The sequence below is a fragment of the Phoenix dactylifera genome, unplaced genomic scaffold (assembly GCF_009389715.1).
Source record: "Phoenix dactylifera cultivar Barhee BC4 unplaced genomic scaffold, palm_55x_up_171113_PBpolish2nd_filt_p 000051F, whole genome shotgun sequence".
NCBI classification, from domain to species: domain Eukaryota; kingdom Viridiplantae; phylum Streptophyta; class Magnoliopsida; order Arecales; family Arecaceae; genus Phoenix; species Phoenix dactylifera.
Window position 1 is genome coordinate 733,199 of NW_024067670.1, and position 16,906 is coordinate 750,104.

A 16,906-nucleotide genomic window follows, 5' to 3' on the forward strand; every position below is an offset into this window, starting at 1 on the left:
ATACAAAATCTACCACAAAGAAGCAGGGAAAGACACTAGAAATAGCTGCAATGACAGTAGTGAAATTCCAGCCATGGTGAAACTACAACAAGGATCAACTCTATATATTTTTATCATTAACAAAATTATCAGCGAAAAAACAAAAGGAAAAGGGGAATAACCAATAGGGGATTTTCGGATCTCACTAATAATCAAGAAAATCAGAGATTTTGATTTAGGCTCAGAAGTGCACAGAAAACAAATGGCAGGATTTCATGGGATTTAAGGAACAAGGTATCAGTCTAACATACCAATGGCATACTTCATCCACAAAGAAGTAATTTATCATTTGAGCGACAAGAAAGTGCTTACTTTAGAACAAGATTACCATAGAAGAAGGAAGAAGAGTATTGAATATGTTGCAGTTGGTCCTATTGCACCTCCAATTGGATCATGATGTCAGTACAAGTTGTTCTAGACTTCTAGTTCTTGTACCAGTTATCCTTGGTCATAACATAACTATTTTCTTGTTAAGGGACTAAATAAGGGTCCTTGGCTATTTTCTTTGTGGTATAACAAGGATCTACTGCTGGGTTAAGGGGACAGAGGTCCAAAGATGATTGTGAAGATTGATAAAATGGTAGAAAGGGCCACAAATATGGACGATGGCTGTAACGGGATTTGGTGATGAATTTTAGACTTCACAGTGATTGGGAAGGGTGAAAGGATGGTGATTAGTACAAGGTGCAGGAAGCATCAGTTCAAGATTCATGCTACTACGATCCAACCATCACTGATCCAACAAGGGACTGTTTGTAGGAATTTCACCATCATTAATCCAAAAGGGGTTCATCAAAAGGATCTGACCAGGTTTGTTTGAAGATCATGATCAAGCATAGATTAATGACCCACCCAATCATGGTCAATAGCATTAAAAGATAGGTCGCCTCAATATCAAAGGCAAGAACCACCAAATGAGCCATTTAAGGCATGTTAGCATCCATCTATTTACAACGATTTGACCGTGTAGCTTGCATTTTGACATCCTCAAGGAGATCATGTAGCGAGATCTGTAAAGTGGACTGGAAGCATCTAACCTAAATTTACATTAGTTTGGGGTCTGGCTTTATGTAATTATACCTTTTTTATGGGGGGCATTTTGCAAGTGTTTTAGGATTTCTGCTCTAGTGGTTAAAACTTACATTCCAACATATTGCCTTTTCTATTGGTAATAAAGTGATAAGGGTCCTGATGTCTAAAACCGGAAAGAGGATAAGGGTTAGTAGTGCGGCTCCTGATGTCTTGAGCTTTCAAGGACTTTTAGTACCGATACCGCATTCTCGGAGGAGGAGACATTAGTAGCTAGAGCTACGAATCTAGGCTAGCAGCTACGAGCTACGGGTAAACTAAGGTAAAGCAATGTAAATAATGCAAGATCAATAAAGGTAAATGCAAAGCAAAGATAAAGATAAATGCAACGAGAGGTGTTTGATTGGCCAAAGGTATCTATAATCATGTTCTATTATTTATACATCGCATTGTAAACGGTCAGATAATCGTTTGCTTCCAATGCCAACACCTATCCATGTCTGCCTCCATGTCCTTCTAGCGATTCCAAACTTCAAGCCTATCAGATCTTTTGTGGCAACCCATCTAAAGTTGTCTTTTTTCATTCATCAGGTTTATTCACATGGCATCCACCTAGGCGATCCCATAAGTTATCAGGATGTGGTTTTTTTTTTTTTTTTTTTTTTTTGCGGCGGGGGGGGGGGGGGGAGATGGAGGATGGCCTAACCAGCCAAACCCTTCCCCCGACCAAACCTCTCAAAAGTCTTTTCTCCTTTGAAGGAACATATGTTGTTGCTTAAAAGTCTTGTGCAACTTTTAATGTAAAATAAAAAGGTACCTCCTGAAAAAGATGAGGTGACTGGTAATATTGTTTGACAAGTGCTTCTACAAGAAACAAAAGTTAGAAAATCACTTCTAGGAGAAGCTAGAAAAGGTGGCTTCTGAGTTCTAACTGCTACTTTTGGAAGATTGCTCCATATCATTGAGATCGTAAGCCTATGCATAAAAAATAGTTGTACAAAATGCGGTTTCCAAAATAAAATATATCAACCAGTACCTTTTAATTTAGAATTTACACGAGTCTATGTTTTGAAGACGGATCTTTTAAAAGATAAAGCAACACCAAGGACATCCTCAGCCAACTATTGGATGAGGGTGGTTGTATATTTTCTATAGAATAATTTATTAGAGCTATAAAAGTGAGACAACTGACAATTTACAGTCTCAATATAGGACCCCCTAGTAGTATCATGTCGGTACAATATTGATACGCCTAACATAAGGTTGGTTCGATGTATCGACCAAGGTCGGAGGAACTTGTACCGAATCCCATACCGGTTTTCCGGCGGGACAGCTCAGTACGGGCCTGCATCGGGCCCGTACCGATACAGCGGAACAGATGGAGGAGAGGGAGAACGAGAGAGAAAAAGAGAGCGGGGGAAGGAGGGAGGGATGCCGGCGGAGGGCCGGCAGAGCCCGACAGAACCTAATGGAGGATGTGAGGAGGTCGGCGCCAGGGAAGAAGGTCCACTTAAAAAATTTACCGATTCATAAGTGAAGTCGGCACAGGGGTCGGCCGCTTAAGCGGCCCTTCTTCCTCGGCATCGGCCTCCTTGCAACCTCCGCCGGGCTCCGCTGGCCCTCCGTCGGCCCTTCGTCGGCATCCTCTTCCTCTCCCTCTCCCTCCCTCCCCCGCTCGCTCTCTTTTTTCCTCCTTCTTCGACTCCGAGAATACGTCCTATTTTCGGAGCCGGAACCATACCGATGAGCCACTGGTACGGTTCGAAACGGATGGAACCGCCCGGTTCGGGTCAGTTCCATCGACATTGGTATCAACACTAGGTACTCCCCCCATATCAAATATCAATTTGGTACCATTATGGTAATAGTATGCTCGGTACATGCTAGTACTATGAACTTTTGTTACTTCAGTTTTCTTCTTCAGCTTCTTGGTTCTTCGATCTTTCAACTTTGCTTTATTAATTTCAACACAAGGCTTGAGTTAAAATCATCACAATGGTAGATCATTCTCTTGGATCAAGGAGGAATGCAATACAAGATCTCTACATGAAAGCCAAAAAATTTGAACTCACAAGATAAAACAATTAGATTTGATTAGATATCAGATATAACATAATGGTAGATTTGGTACTCCATATCAGATCTACATTAGCTTTGGCCCATGACTTGGCTTTGCCAATCTATTTATTCTAGGTTGCTTTGAATTATCCATTTTGAACTACCAAAGTTTTAAACAATGTTCATATAATGCCTTTGTCATGATTACATTTGCCAAATGCCTTTATCTTTCCTTTGACAACTTCAAGGACAGTGATAACTTCAGCAGTTCGATGGTTCAGTACCAAATAAAAAAAAAAGATAGGGGAGAAACAAAAGAAAAGAAGGGAATGGAAGGAAAGGATAAAGAAGATAACATGGAAAATTCAACCTAAAGCTTTATTAACTTACTAGAAACTCAATAATCAAACTTTTAATTGTCAAACTTGTATTCCAAGGTTTAATATAGAGTTTTTTTCCTATGAAAAGCTTGTCGAATCACTGATCTAAGGCTTAAAATTAACCCTAATTACTGATCTAAGGCATTAAGGCAAGATCCGCGAAACTGACACATATGTCGGTAGGCCGGCGATACGGTACAGTAATGTTGTGCCATTCTATCATGAACTGACAAGCAAGCCAACAACGGAGGGGGAGAAGAAGAAAGAGAGAGAGGGAGGGAGGGAGAGGGAGGAAGGGAGTGAAGGAGGCTGAAGAAGGGGGAGAGGGAGAAGGAAAAAGAGGAAAAGAGAGAGAGGGGGGGGAGAGGGAGAGGGCAGCAGTGAGCGGCAACTACCGGAGTAGGGCCAAGGGAGGGGGGAGAGGGCTTTTCGAAGCCCTCTCCTCCGTGCATCAGAACAGGGGTAGAGCTCCTGTTTCGAAAAGAAATAGAGGCTTCTGTCCCTTTTTTATTTTTTTATTTTTAAAATGCTATTATTTTCTTCTTTTGAAATTTTTAAGTGAAGTCAATAACGTGAAAGTCGAGATGGCTGCTGACTTCACTTAAAAAAATCAAAAAACTATATAAAAAGAGGCTGAAGCCCCTATATCCCTACGAAACAAGGTCTCCGCCCCTATTTCGACGCACAAAGGAGAGATTGCTTCGAAAGCCCTCCCCCTCCATCAACCCTATTCCAGCAGCTGCCGCTCACCGCCGCCCTCTCTCTCTCCCTCCCTCTCTCTCTTTCTTTCCTCTATTTCGTTCTCCCTCTGCCCTTCCCTCATCGGTTTCTCGATGTCATTGCTGGAACCATTCCGGTCCACCACTAGTACAACTCGGTATGCCCAAAATCGAGCGGTTCGGGATGGTTCCACTTTTCTTATTTAAGGAGTTCTACGATCACTACATTCGACCCATGTACATCCTACTAACTCAAGAAGTCAAGTGACCATCAAAAGTTCCAAAGACCACAAGTAGTCAGGTTACTTCTATGTCCCTATAGAATCTATTTTAGAAAATGGGAAAAGCTGGAACCTTCTGCAAAAGAAAGCCAAAAAATGCCAAGGATTATAACTGCTAAACCATTAGAAACACCAGCTTATTTTTCTACTTTGTTTGCAGACAATGGCTATTTTTGATTTAGTAATAGAAAGATATAGGTAATATAAAATTTGTTGGAATGACTACCAATTTTCAGTGCTTTCAGTGATTGATTTTCTCCAAGGCTTTGGGAAAACAATGCTGCTTTTACCTTTTTCTTGCCTTCAACTTCCCTGATTGCATTGTTCATTAGTCACTGTTTTGAAAGAAAACCCCCTATAAGCACCTAGATTGCCTACAAACAAGCTGCCAACCTAGTGTATGTTCCCGCAACTCAACTATGTCCTGGTCTGGACTGTTTGGAGGGCTGAGCAGATGTCGTGGCAATGATCAGCTATTATGAATGGTGAGTGATGATATTAGCAAGTCCTGTGGGCATATCACCATTCCATTGTCTATTTCACTGGTGCCCAAACACCTTTTTTATAATTTAAAAGTTTGACTAATTCTTAATAATTTGTATATATGTTCATTGTCTAGTAGAGCAGCTTGTTGCATAAACCTAAATGAACAACTTGTCCTTTTCATATAATCAATTTATTTGTAATTTATGAGCAGCAATTGTAGATTTATAGGTTCACAAGCAATATTATACAACGAATCTGAAAAAAACATAGAACAGTTTCTTTGACTAACAGTTATTTCCCTTATATTCTTCTAGCTGATTTTATTTTTTATATTTGTGAATTTATAAAAAAGGACAGCCCAATGCACGAGGCTCTCGCCACTGCAAGGTTTGGGGAGGGTCAAATGTACATAGCTTTACCCCACATGTGGAGAGGCACTTCCATATTTCAAACCCATAACACCCGGGTCACAATGGAGCCATCTTACCATCGCGCCAAGGCTCGCCCTCATATTTATGATTTTATACCAAAAATAATTAACCTAAGCATCTATTTAAGAACTTGCCTTATACCTACAAACTATGCAATTCCTTAGCCACTTGCACAATGCAAGCCCCTTTTAGGACACAGGGTCAACCTTGGAGAGTCTTTTCTAATTAATTACTGTGAGGTAGCAATTAGGTTTACAGAGAACAATAAGTGTAATGTCTAAACTAGATATTAAAGCTCTATGCCCTTTTCTGAACTATAGTTTTATGCCCATAACACTCTTTCTAGGCATAATTCCATGATTTATTAACACTGATTCTAATGATGCTCAATTCTCTATCCAATAGAGAAACAATTGATTGGAAACAATATATGCAGCATTTTGTTTAGTCATTGTAGGTAATCCGGTCATAAAAATATAATCACTAGAGGGATGTTTAGTATCACTGAGACATCCACTTGGCGTAACCAAAATGTCTCCAAGCAGTATAAATGAACTGCAAATGCAAAAGTAAATTCATTAGATATTAACAATCATAACAACTATTAGAGGTGAGCTTCACATATTGCAATGCAAAAGATACTATCAAAGAACTTATAAGGGCAGGGCAAACCATGACTTCAAGCAAAATGTCGAGTGTGATCTCACATATGTACAAAAGATTTTAACAGAAAGCATACCTGCAGGTGGAAACAAATACAATGGCTGAACGGGTACCCTCCTCCTCCATTTTAGACAAGACATGAAAAAGATAAAGATCCTTCAGATTTTTAGGGGTGAATATGTATTGTTGTTGTAAAGAATCTACTGTTCTGAACCCTTCATATGCCTCAAAAAAGTATGATCTGTTTGCAGAAATCTCAAGCAATGCCTGCAGCTCATTTGTCATCGTTGCAGAGAAGAGAAGAGTTTGCCTATTTTTAGGCAAACATTGAAATATCACTCTCAGTTCCTCCTCAAAACCAACATCCAAAACCCTATCAGCCTCATCCAGAACTAGAAACTGAGAGAACCAAAAAATAATAGTTAAATACCAAGGCAAAGCGACATACTAAGTACTTTCTGATAAATTTATAGGCACATAACCTATAAAGTTACAATGCAAGGTATAACTGATGAAGAAAGCAGGTACTAACTGAAGATAATAGAAGAGCAAATATCTGTTACGGCTTATGCAAAAGCAATAAATTCTAGACAATCCTAATTTCATTTTCACCAACACTTTTAAAGCAAAGAGGAAGCAGATAGAAGTCCATTGGCAAGTACATGGTATCCTCGCATTACTTAAGTATCTAGCCAATAAGAAACATTCTGATTAACCATCGTCCTGCAAATAACTTTTGCACTAATTTGATTTTTGGTGTGCCATCAGAAATCCTTCTAAAAATTCAATTGCTTTTCAAAATATGCAATTTAATTTCATTAAAATATTGTACTGTAGCTTAGATGCCAATATTTCTTCAATGCAATTTGCGGTTCGGCATCTGAAAAAGGATTATAAAAATCTGCAAACATAAAAACCATTTGACTTCCAACTATGCAGAACCTGAAACCACCAGGGAAGACCAAAACAAAGAAAAGGGAACAAAAGCTAGAAGCAGTCATTTAGCTACCTCCAAGATAACTGCAGCACCAAGGAATGAGATATGACAGCATCTCAAGCTCTTGTTTATCATGGCTGGCAAGAGATCAAATGCACTATTCATCAATTGATCATCTGATGCAAGAGTTTAGAGTTTAAGGCTACCTACAAGCAGGAATGAGCCTAGAAGTAAAGCATTCCCCCTCAAAAAGAGAAAGAAAGCAGGAGGGAGGGAGGAGGAGGAGGAGAAGAAGAAGAGAGAGGAGGGGAGAGGGGTGGCAGCTTGCTATCCAATACCAGAAATCTAGACAGTTTGGAACTGATTGCACATTGTCAAGAAAGAGGGAGATAACAAGTCCTTGTACAGATTCTGGGGTCAATAACTCGTGATAGAGAATAGGTTTTAGAGTTTTATGGATAGAGAAAAGGCAAATAATTTGTTTTCTAAGGGATTTGTAATCGAAAACCTTTATGTGTCTGCATGTTACCTCTGCGCAGATTTCATTTGGTGAAAAATGGTGAAGACATGGTTTTATTATTTTCAAATGGGGGGGAGGGGAAGGCCCTGATAAAACAACAAAGAACATAAGGGGTTAAGGAAATCCAAATATAATCAGATAGCGCTATAATACCTTCGCTCCTGCCCCTTTGACCCGACGGCATGAAAAGCAAGAGACTTCCAATAACCGGGAAGTCAGGAGAGAGCGAGCACAAGAAAGAAAGGAAAGGGAAAACCATCAGTTATGAACCACAGAAAATAAATAGTAGAGAAGACAGATCGATAAGAAGAAAAGTAGGCATTGATAAAGAATGAAGAATCAGAATCAGAGGAGAAGTAACACAGATGTGCATGCACACAGAATAAAAAAAGAGAAGTGAAGACCCATGTCAGACTTTAGATTCTCAAGGTTTTCGAAACTGGTACCAAAATCTGTGCCAATTGCGACCGGCACAGTACGGGTTCGTACTATGACATGCCGGAGGCATTTTTTTTATTTTTTTTTATTTTCAGATTTTGAACTGAAGTCGGCAAAAGATGTGCTGACTTTCACTCAAAATTCAAAAATTTAAAAAAAAACATTCAAAAGAGTTCACACTTCCTTATTCCAAAACAGGAGAGGACAAGGAAAAGGGAGAAAGAAAGAGAGGGAGGGAGACAGAGAGGGAGGAAGAGAGAAGGAGAGAGAGGAAGAGAGAGGGAGGGAGAAAGCACCTCTCCGAGGAGTTCTTCCGATTTCCACTCCAGATCGCTCCACCACCGTGATGAGAGGCCGAAGAGATCGATGGCATCAGCCACCGACCGTGGCTAGTTGTCCGTTGCTTGCTCTTCATTCGATCGAAACAAACCCTAGCTCAGCTAAGATTGGCAATAGACGTGAAGCAATGGAATGGAGCAAAGGTGTGAGAGAGAGCAGGAGAGAGGGAAAGAGGACCTTCTATGCATCGAAAAGGCACAAGGAAGCAACAAAAGGCCCGAGCAAGTGCTTTATTGAGGCAAATCAAAATAAGTAGCTAAACAATGCCAATTCCCGATCAGTCTGATTCAAACATGGCCGAACTAGACCGAACTGCCTGGTTCGGCCCGAATCGAGCCAACCCGATGAGAAAACGGGTCGATTCGGCCTTTGGAGTCGGCTATGGCCTTGAACTGGCCGAAACTGGCCGAAAAATGTTTGAACCGGACCATATCGGCCGAAATCAATCAAAACCGACCGGTCCCATTCAAACTCGGTGCGAACCGGGGCCGGAATCAATCAAAACTGACCGGTCCCATTCAAACTCGGTGCGAACCGTCCGGTTCGCACCGAGTCGACCTAGTTTTGAACTGGGCCCTCTCCCCTCTCCTTTGTACTAGTGAAAAATTGATGTTGGAAAGGTCCGAAGCCTTTCCAACATCATTTCTAAACGGTGAAGAGCTTTCCGCCTTTCCCCCTTCCCCTCATGGCAAAAATCACACTGATTCAGTACTTCAAAATAAAAATCCAAGCCTAAATAAGGTGTGCTTCCTCTCTCCTATCTCATTCCCTCAAAAATTTTTTAAAGGAGCTTAAAAAAATAGATCAAAAACTGTAAAATAAGTACAGATCATGCCAAAATTTTGATTTGGGCTTCATTTTATTATATGTTGTATATCTATAGATGATCTACACGATGATAAAAATTTTTAACTTTTGAATTATATATAATTTTTAAAAATTAAAAATATATTTTTGGATTAAAAAATAAAAAAAAGTAAAATCAGAAGCATATTTAGGGGCATACAAGTTACTCTCCAACAAAATTTGATGTCCATTTATTCAAGTTTTGATGCGATCATGCACACAGTGGCCTAGGCCTAAATTTGAAAAAAAATAAAAATAAATAGCCTTTGATAGTTTGATGCATACCCATGGGCCTAAAGAGCAATATGGATGATGAACTTTTGATCGCTCTGCATAATTTAATTTAAGAGATGAAGCCTAATTTAAAAGTCACGGCCCTGTGTTGAGAAGAAGTAAATTAACTAAAATGACATGGGTAAGTTAACTGGTATCTTTAATTATTAACAATATATAATATAGTTTTTTTTTCAGACCAAAATATTTAAAGAGGGCACCGACAGCTTTGGAGTCTCAGTAGCGGTCATAAGTAAGAAAACATTTATCTTGCGTTAGATGGTTACTAATATGGCACTATCTTATATGCAATTTTCCTTAATGTTTTTGCAACTGAATGGTGAATTCATTTTGATTTGTCCGTGAAAAATCTTAACCGGCTAGCTATCCGGATGCTCTTCCAAACAGTCTCTTCGAATGGTTGTGAGCGCAACTGTCCACCTTCACCCTCATCCACAGCAAGCAAAAAAACCGTTTAACACAGAAGCACCTCAACGACCTTGTATATGTTCACTACAATCTAAGATTGAGGCTGAAGTGCATCCAGAAGGAAGTGAAGCTAAAGTACACATATTCGATCCATAGTGCTTTCATTGATAATGAGGATGATTTTATGATTGGATGGCTTATGGCTAACAGCAGAAGCCGGAGCTTGTTAAGCAAGGATCGCCTCCACGAACGGCCAATTTTATAGCCAACGAGGTTAGGGTCGATGCAAGGCAATAGGCAGAAAACAATATTCCACGCATCCTTCTAGCTGATCAGCCATAGCCACAACCACAATCACAGAAGAGTCGGTCACCACGACTCTTTTTTCGAAACATTCTCTCAGAGATATGATCAAGAGATGCCTAGATGAGGCCACTGCGCTATCCAGTCGACTCGGTCAAAAGAGTGGCATACATCCTCCCAACATAGCCAGATAGAGAGTGGCACAAAGAATAAGCAAGCGGTGAGTAGCATGACGGAAAAGAATACAGCAGCCCGACACACCAAAAAGAAAAGCAAAAAATACCTGCAGCCCCAATGGAAAGTGTCGAGAAGGAGTCAGCTCACTCAGATTTAGAGACCGAGAGCAGCAGTTCTAATAGTCATGGATATGCTGGCCAGAAGAAAGTGGAGGACATGAGACCATCGTTTATGAGACACAGTTGTAGAGTGGTCATTGATTCATCAATGAGTTTCAGTTTACGCATACTACACAGGATAGGAACGACGGTGCACGATCTGGTGGAGCTCGCCGGAATCCAATTGAATATAGAAAATTGACTCCTCGAGGTCATTCAGAAGGACACGATGCAGCTGCAGATGACCTCGCACGTGGAGTAGGATCTATAAATATATCAAATTTCGAGTTGTATACTGGATCCTATTTATCCGCAGCCATAAGCAGCCTATAGCCCATACAGATATGAATATAAATAGGATGCGTCTGAGACATCTTCTAGTAGCTACAATCGTATGCAGTCTGGAGCATTTTATAGGTCATATTTTGCTGGCGGCTAATTCGGATGGGCTCCGTCATAGCATTTTTTATCAATTAGTTTATCATTAGAGGACACCTCTCAGAGCCAGAACTTCAGCAAGAGATCTGAGAGTGCTTATAACCCATAGCGCATTCCTTATGGGATGAACATATAAGACTACAACGCCTCTTGGTTAGAGGGGTGAGCTGATGTACCTCCTGATTGCTGAGAATTCAGATATCTACGAGAGACATCGTCACTCAACGAAATTTTAGATATCGGTATGTATATTCTACTTTAAATATTTATAATTAGTTGTATTATTTTATATTTTTTTACCTCACTACTTGATTTGAAGATATTTCATGTTACTTCTTGTAGCATGCAACATCCCACTAATTATTTTATGATTTATATCATTTTAAAACAATAAGATGCATCATTAGGTTAAACCAGGATCATAGAAACATAAAAAATATTTAAAAATATCAAAAAAATCAAATTAGCCTTAAAATTATTGAAAAAGTTCTAAAAAATTGATTGCCAATTAAATCAACTTAAAAAACTCCACAAAATAAAAATGAATATGCCGATACAGAACCGGCACGCCCTACTGTACAAAACAACATAACGTAGTAAATCTGGTTCTCCTAATGACTGAGATAAAAGGCCTATTGGTTTCTATTAAAATTCTTTTTGAATTCAAAACGTAGTTAAACAAAAGCTTGTGATTAAATAGCAAACAGACCCCAACACTTACCTTTTCACATCCAACAGCACCTCCCTTAACAAATCCTTCCAGCATGTCAAATTTGGAGAGAAACTTGGGGCAATGGTTTGAAGGGAAATATTATGACACTGAACGAAGAAGTAGAGGAAAAACCATGTCTATATTCCAAAGCTCATCCACCTCATATCCAACCATAGTCCATAGAACCTTGGAGTAGAATAAGAGCAAGAGTGCAGTACTAATGGCACAATAGTTTTTTCTTGTCGTGATTCAAAGCGGACAAGAATTGGAAGTTGAAGTGTGCAAATTGGATTTCATAAATCATACACTAGTGAATCTTGCATTTAAGGTCCAAAATACCCTGGTGGTTGTTCAACTCCTGACCGGTGTATTTGAATTTGGTAGCTTGCACAGCCTCATGATGAGGGTGGAATGATAGGTCAGGATAGTAAGAGGAAAATGATTCTAAGGAAAATGATCCTCAAACAAAATCCTTCTAAATTCAAAATATCATTTAGATGCCCAAAGACTTGATAATTGGTTAATAGTTAAAGGCCTTGTGATATATTGGTTGCACCCATTCAATCATAACTTGATCAAGCAAGTATTTGCATCAAGAGTTGAGCAAACAATTTCATAAATGTGCCCTTATTTTGAGGGTTTGCATATATGAGCAACCATACTTGAGAATTATATACATTTCATTGAAACTAGTTATCCGTGTGTGAAGTTTTTCAAAGATAAAATATTAAAATCTTTAGCATCAAGACAAATTACTTTATAGAGAGGAAATAATAAGGAGGCAAAGGTTGTTTATACAGTTGGTCTAATAAAAAGATGGAACACAAGAGAGTAACATGCAAGCAGAATTATAAAATACAATAATTATCACGAAATCCATATGTACATAAAGATGAATCTTTAGAAGCATCATGCAGAACTCAAGATGGAAGCACATGATGGCATGTTCATTTTTCAGATTTGAACCTTGACTAAAAACCCTAACATTCACCTTAGCTATTTTCCATAAACAGGTCATTAAGATGTGTAACTAAAATTAACAATGAATAAAATTCCTTTAAATCCAAGGACTCCCTAGTTTTAATTGGTGCAAGACAGCAGCAGTTTCAGCCACTTCAAAAGATGTTCAAGAAATATTCGAGACTTGAAATTTCAAAGTAATTAAAAAAAAAAAGCTTCAATTGGAATCAGATTAGTTTCAAACTTTCTGAGAAAACTAGAACTCACCTTGGTCTTGGAGAACGCGGCAGGGATATCAGGATCCTCCTCGAGGAGGACTTTAATCCTTCCAGGAGTCGCGACAACGATGTGCGGCCGCTGCACCAGGGCCCGTGCCTGGCCGATCATGTCCATGCCCCCAACGATGAGGGTGCAGCGCACATTGAGGGGCGAGCCGAGGGCCCGGAACTGCTCGGCGAGCTGGCAGGCAAGCTCGCGGGTGGGGGTGAGGACGAGGGCGAAGACACCGTAGGGGTCCTCGGCGAGGCGGTGGAGAATGGGGAGGGCGAAGGCGGCGGTCTTGCCGCTGCCGGTCTGGGCGATGCCAAGGACGTCATCGCCGGCGAGGATGCGGGGAATGCAGCGGCGCTGGACGGGGGTGGGCCGCCGCATGCCGAGCTCGCGGCAGGTGTCGACGCCCCACTGGAAGAGGCCCAGCTCGGAAAAGGAGACGGGGCCGGTGCCGGCATCGGGATCGCCGCGGTCGGTGTCGATGGAGGCGGAGTTGAAGAGCTGGGGGGGAGGGGGAGGTGGAGGCGCCTTGGTAGGGGGTTTGGGTTTGGTGGAGAAGAGGCGGAAGGGTTTCTCCGAGGAAGGCTGCGACTCCGAATCCCCCATTGGCGGAAGGGTTTCACCGAGGCTGCTCAACTGGTAGGCGTGCGACGAGGGCTCCGTTTCCACCATCCCTTTATATATAGTCCTCTCTTCGTAACTTTACTATTCCTTCACCATCCCTTGATGCTTTTATCTAGACTATAGAGGGGACTTCTGGAAATGCAGCTAACGGTTAGAGGTATCTTAGACACCACAAGGCCCAAGGCCGGCCCAACTCTCCGCCGCATCGCACTCAATCTCCGCCTCGGCCCGATTTCAAATGTTCACAACGAGGTCCAATGGGTTAGGATTTTCCTTGAGGTTAGGGTTTGTCCAATGGCATCGCCCGAGCTCTCTTCCCTCAGTGTCCCTCTCCCCTCTCTTCTCCTCTGGATTCTTCGCCTCCCGAGCTCTCTTCTTTGCCGTCCCTCTTCTCCTCTCCTTCGGACCTCCGCCTCCGCCCTCTCCTCCCCCTTGCCGACTACTTCCGCCTCCCCGTCGACGGCGACGGATCCTCGCCCAAACCATGGAACCCTGCAACTCCTCCGTCGGGATCGTCGCCTGCATGAGCCCCGAGTGCATCAACACGGACCTCAACCATGGCATCTTCAACAGCTCTACCGGTGACATCTGGAGCTTCGGCCTCAGCATCCTCGAGTTCTACCTCGGCCGCTTCCCCTTTGGCGAGAACATCGGCCGTCAGGGGGACTGGGCCTCCCTCATGTGCGCCATCTGCTACTCCAAACCTCCGGAGGTGCCGCGCACCACCTCGCCGGAGTTCCGGAGCTTCATCGCCTACTACCTCTAGAAGGAGCTCGCCAGGCGGCTCACCGCTCTCTAGCTCCTCCAACATCCTTTCATCACCCATCACTCTCCTTCCTCATCCTCGTCATCTCACCCATGATAAAGAGGTTTTTAAGTTCGGATTAAGAAAAAAAAATCAATTGCCCCTGCTTCCTTCCCTTCCCAAGTGGATTCCATGAAAGAAAGGAGAGATTTTGATGGGTGGGTGAGACAAAAAGGCGTGTTTTCCCCCCTTTTTAATTGAAAGTTAGCTTTATTTATTTATTTCTTTTTCAAAAAAAAAATTCCTTTGATTTTGGTCATATTAAATGGAAGTTCCATTTTTTTTTTTGCCTTTTTTTGATGATAGTGGTGGGAATGATGAGCTGTAACGATGGTGGTGGTAGAAGAGGGGGAGATGGGCTGTGGCTTTTGATGTACTCTACCGTGGGGAGGGATTGGGATTAGACTAGATGCATGCGTTAGAACGATCAACAAAACCAAAATGAAGTGGGAATCAATCCCTTTTTGGTTTATTCTTCTTCTTCCTCACTGTTCTCATTTGCTTGGCTTGCCCTACACAAAAAAAAAAAAAAATAGCCTGGCCTTGGGCTCCCAATTTCTTTTCCTGTTCCTGCTTTCTTTTATGGCTCACTATGAAATTGTAGATTGGCTTTAGATTTTACTGGTAGCTTTAGGTTAAACAGGTTAAACAGATTAAACCGGTCAGGTCAGTTTGGATAAACAGGTTAAACAGGTCGGATCAGGATGGGTTGGGCTAAACAGGTTAAACAAGTCGGATTGGGTTGGGCAAACAGGTTACCTATTTATTAAACAGATTAAATGGGTTGGATTGGGTTACTTGTTTATTAAACATGACAGATTCAGGTTGTAATTTCTGACCTGTTTAATAAATAGGTAGGATTCTGGTTTATGGTTTTCTGATCCGACTTGTATGTGACTCGATCCGTTTATGTCTGACCCGACCTGATTGCCACCTCTACTTGACATGTTATATAGCTTATCATATTTCGATCGTTGAAAATAAATGCATTTTCCAAAATGTGGATCGAAGTCCCAGATTGATTATTATAAAAGCCCATGTCTAGGATCGGGAGTTCACCGAGGTGACTACTCCAGATGGATCTTTGATAGTAGAAAAAAATCTGTGGCTCTTCTTCAGTAAGATCTATGCTCCATCAGGTAATTTATTTTTCTTGAAAACCACCATCCTTCTATATCCTCAATATCAAATTCAATGGCAACACCCAAAATAGAGATGCTTATGGTGTCTCAAGTTTTATCATTAGAAGCTCTACAGATCTTTTCATAGTTGTAGATAGACTTGGAGTCTTTGATACTATGATTCTAATGGCTAAACTTTGTGTAGCATGGGAAGGTTTGACATATGATACTAAATTTTAGAGTCCCACATGTTATTTTGGAGATGATTCTTTGATAGTTGTCAGGTAGTTATCAGCCTCTATAGCTTTAGTGCTCAGTCTCATCCTTTAGTATAGGTCTGCTAGCAAGTGATTATTTCCCTTCATTCTTTTAAGGCACGTGTATCGAAAAGCAAATAGCATGGTTTTTTGGGTTGCGACTTACACGGCCAATCATAGTGGGACTATATTATGGAACTTTATGTTCGTGGCCTCCTCCTAGCTCTTAAATATTTTGCACGTGGATTCTAATGGTTATGTTTATTCAAGAAGTTGATAATGTATCCAACTTAATTACCAAGAAAAACACAAAAAATAGTTTCCAAAATATGTCATTTGCAGTCTTACTACCACGAGTAGCCGAAAGTGAAATGTGATCATATGGAACAAAGACTCATAATAGTTGATTTATAGATCAAATTAGCTAAGAATTGTTGCCATACAATTCTAGATATAACGAATTGAGATGTCTGCTATCTGTGACCGAGGAAAGAAAGCGCCTTTCAAGTAATAAATAAGAAAAATGGACTTGGATGGGCAGCAAGCAGCGTCATATACATAGTTAGCACATTCGTCATAGTTAGCAGCTCCGTATCAAGGTCATCATCAATATCGTCACTATCATCAATATCGATATCGTCACTATCATTAAATAAATGTTGATTGATTCATCATGATATCTATAAATATGCACAAATGATTAATATGAATACCTCTTCCAATGATAAAAATTTTGGTTTTTAAATAATTAAAGGCACCCATCCAACTTATGGCTAAAAATTTTGGGATATGACTCTTGAACCAAAGCATGCAGGTCAAAAGAGTACAAATTGGGTCTATTTATATAGTATAGGTTAACCCTTACATGAGTCATAATCAGAAGAAAAAGAGTCCTAAAATAATTATAACTAAGGCCTAGTTCTAAGGTATAGGTCAACCTTTACACTATTTCCTATCAATAAAAAGAACACTAAAACAACTCTAAAAAGAAAAAAGAGGCCTTAAAGAGGCCTATTTATAGGCTTCCTAGATTTAGAATTTTTATTTTCCTTCTCCCGTGCTACATTAACTCTCCCTAGTTTGGAAAATTTGGCTATTCATGAATGCTTTGCCATATACTCTTCGTAGAGGTCTAGGTTAAGCATATGCCGGTCTTTCATTTATTTATTTATCTTTTCAGCTTTTCATGTTTAGCTAGGCGATACAATAGTGA

The 16,906-nt window shown here is 40.7% G+C and overlaps 1 protein-coding gene across 2 annotated transcripts in view; it reads right to left on the reverse strand.

Annotated features, from left to right (window-relative positions):
* LOC103716982 (DEAD-box ATP-dependent RNA helicase 36) overlaps nt 1-13,742 on the reverse strand; it is a 31,278-nt gene extending 17,536 nt beyond the window's left edge. Inside the window, exons 1-2 of one of the 2 annotated variants that reach the window (XM_008805205.4) lie at nt 12,884-13,728; nt 6,163-6,485 (exon numbers count right to left, since the gene is read on the reverse strand). In XM_008805205.4, coding sequence (XP_008803427.3) covers nt 6,163-6,485; nt 12,884-13,558 — 998 coding nt within the window. In that variant the 5' untranslated portion in view covers nt 13,559-13,728. Of the gene's footprint in view, nt 1-6,162; nt 6,486-12,883 lie in introns of both variants that reach the window. The other variant, XM_026808416.2, reaches the window with a different exon arrangement.
* Nucleotides 13,743-16,906: the final 3,164 nt, after the last annotated feature.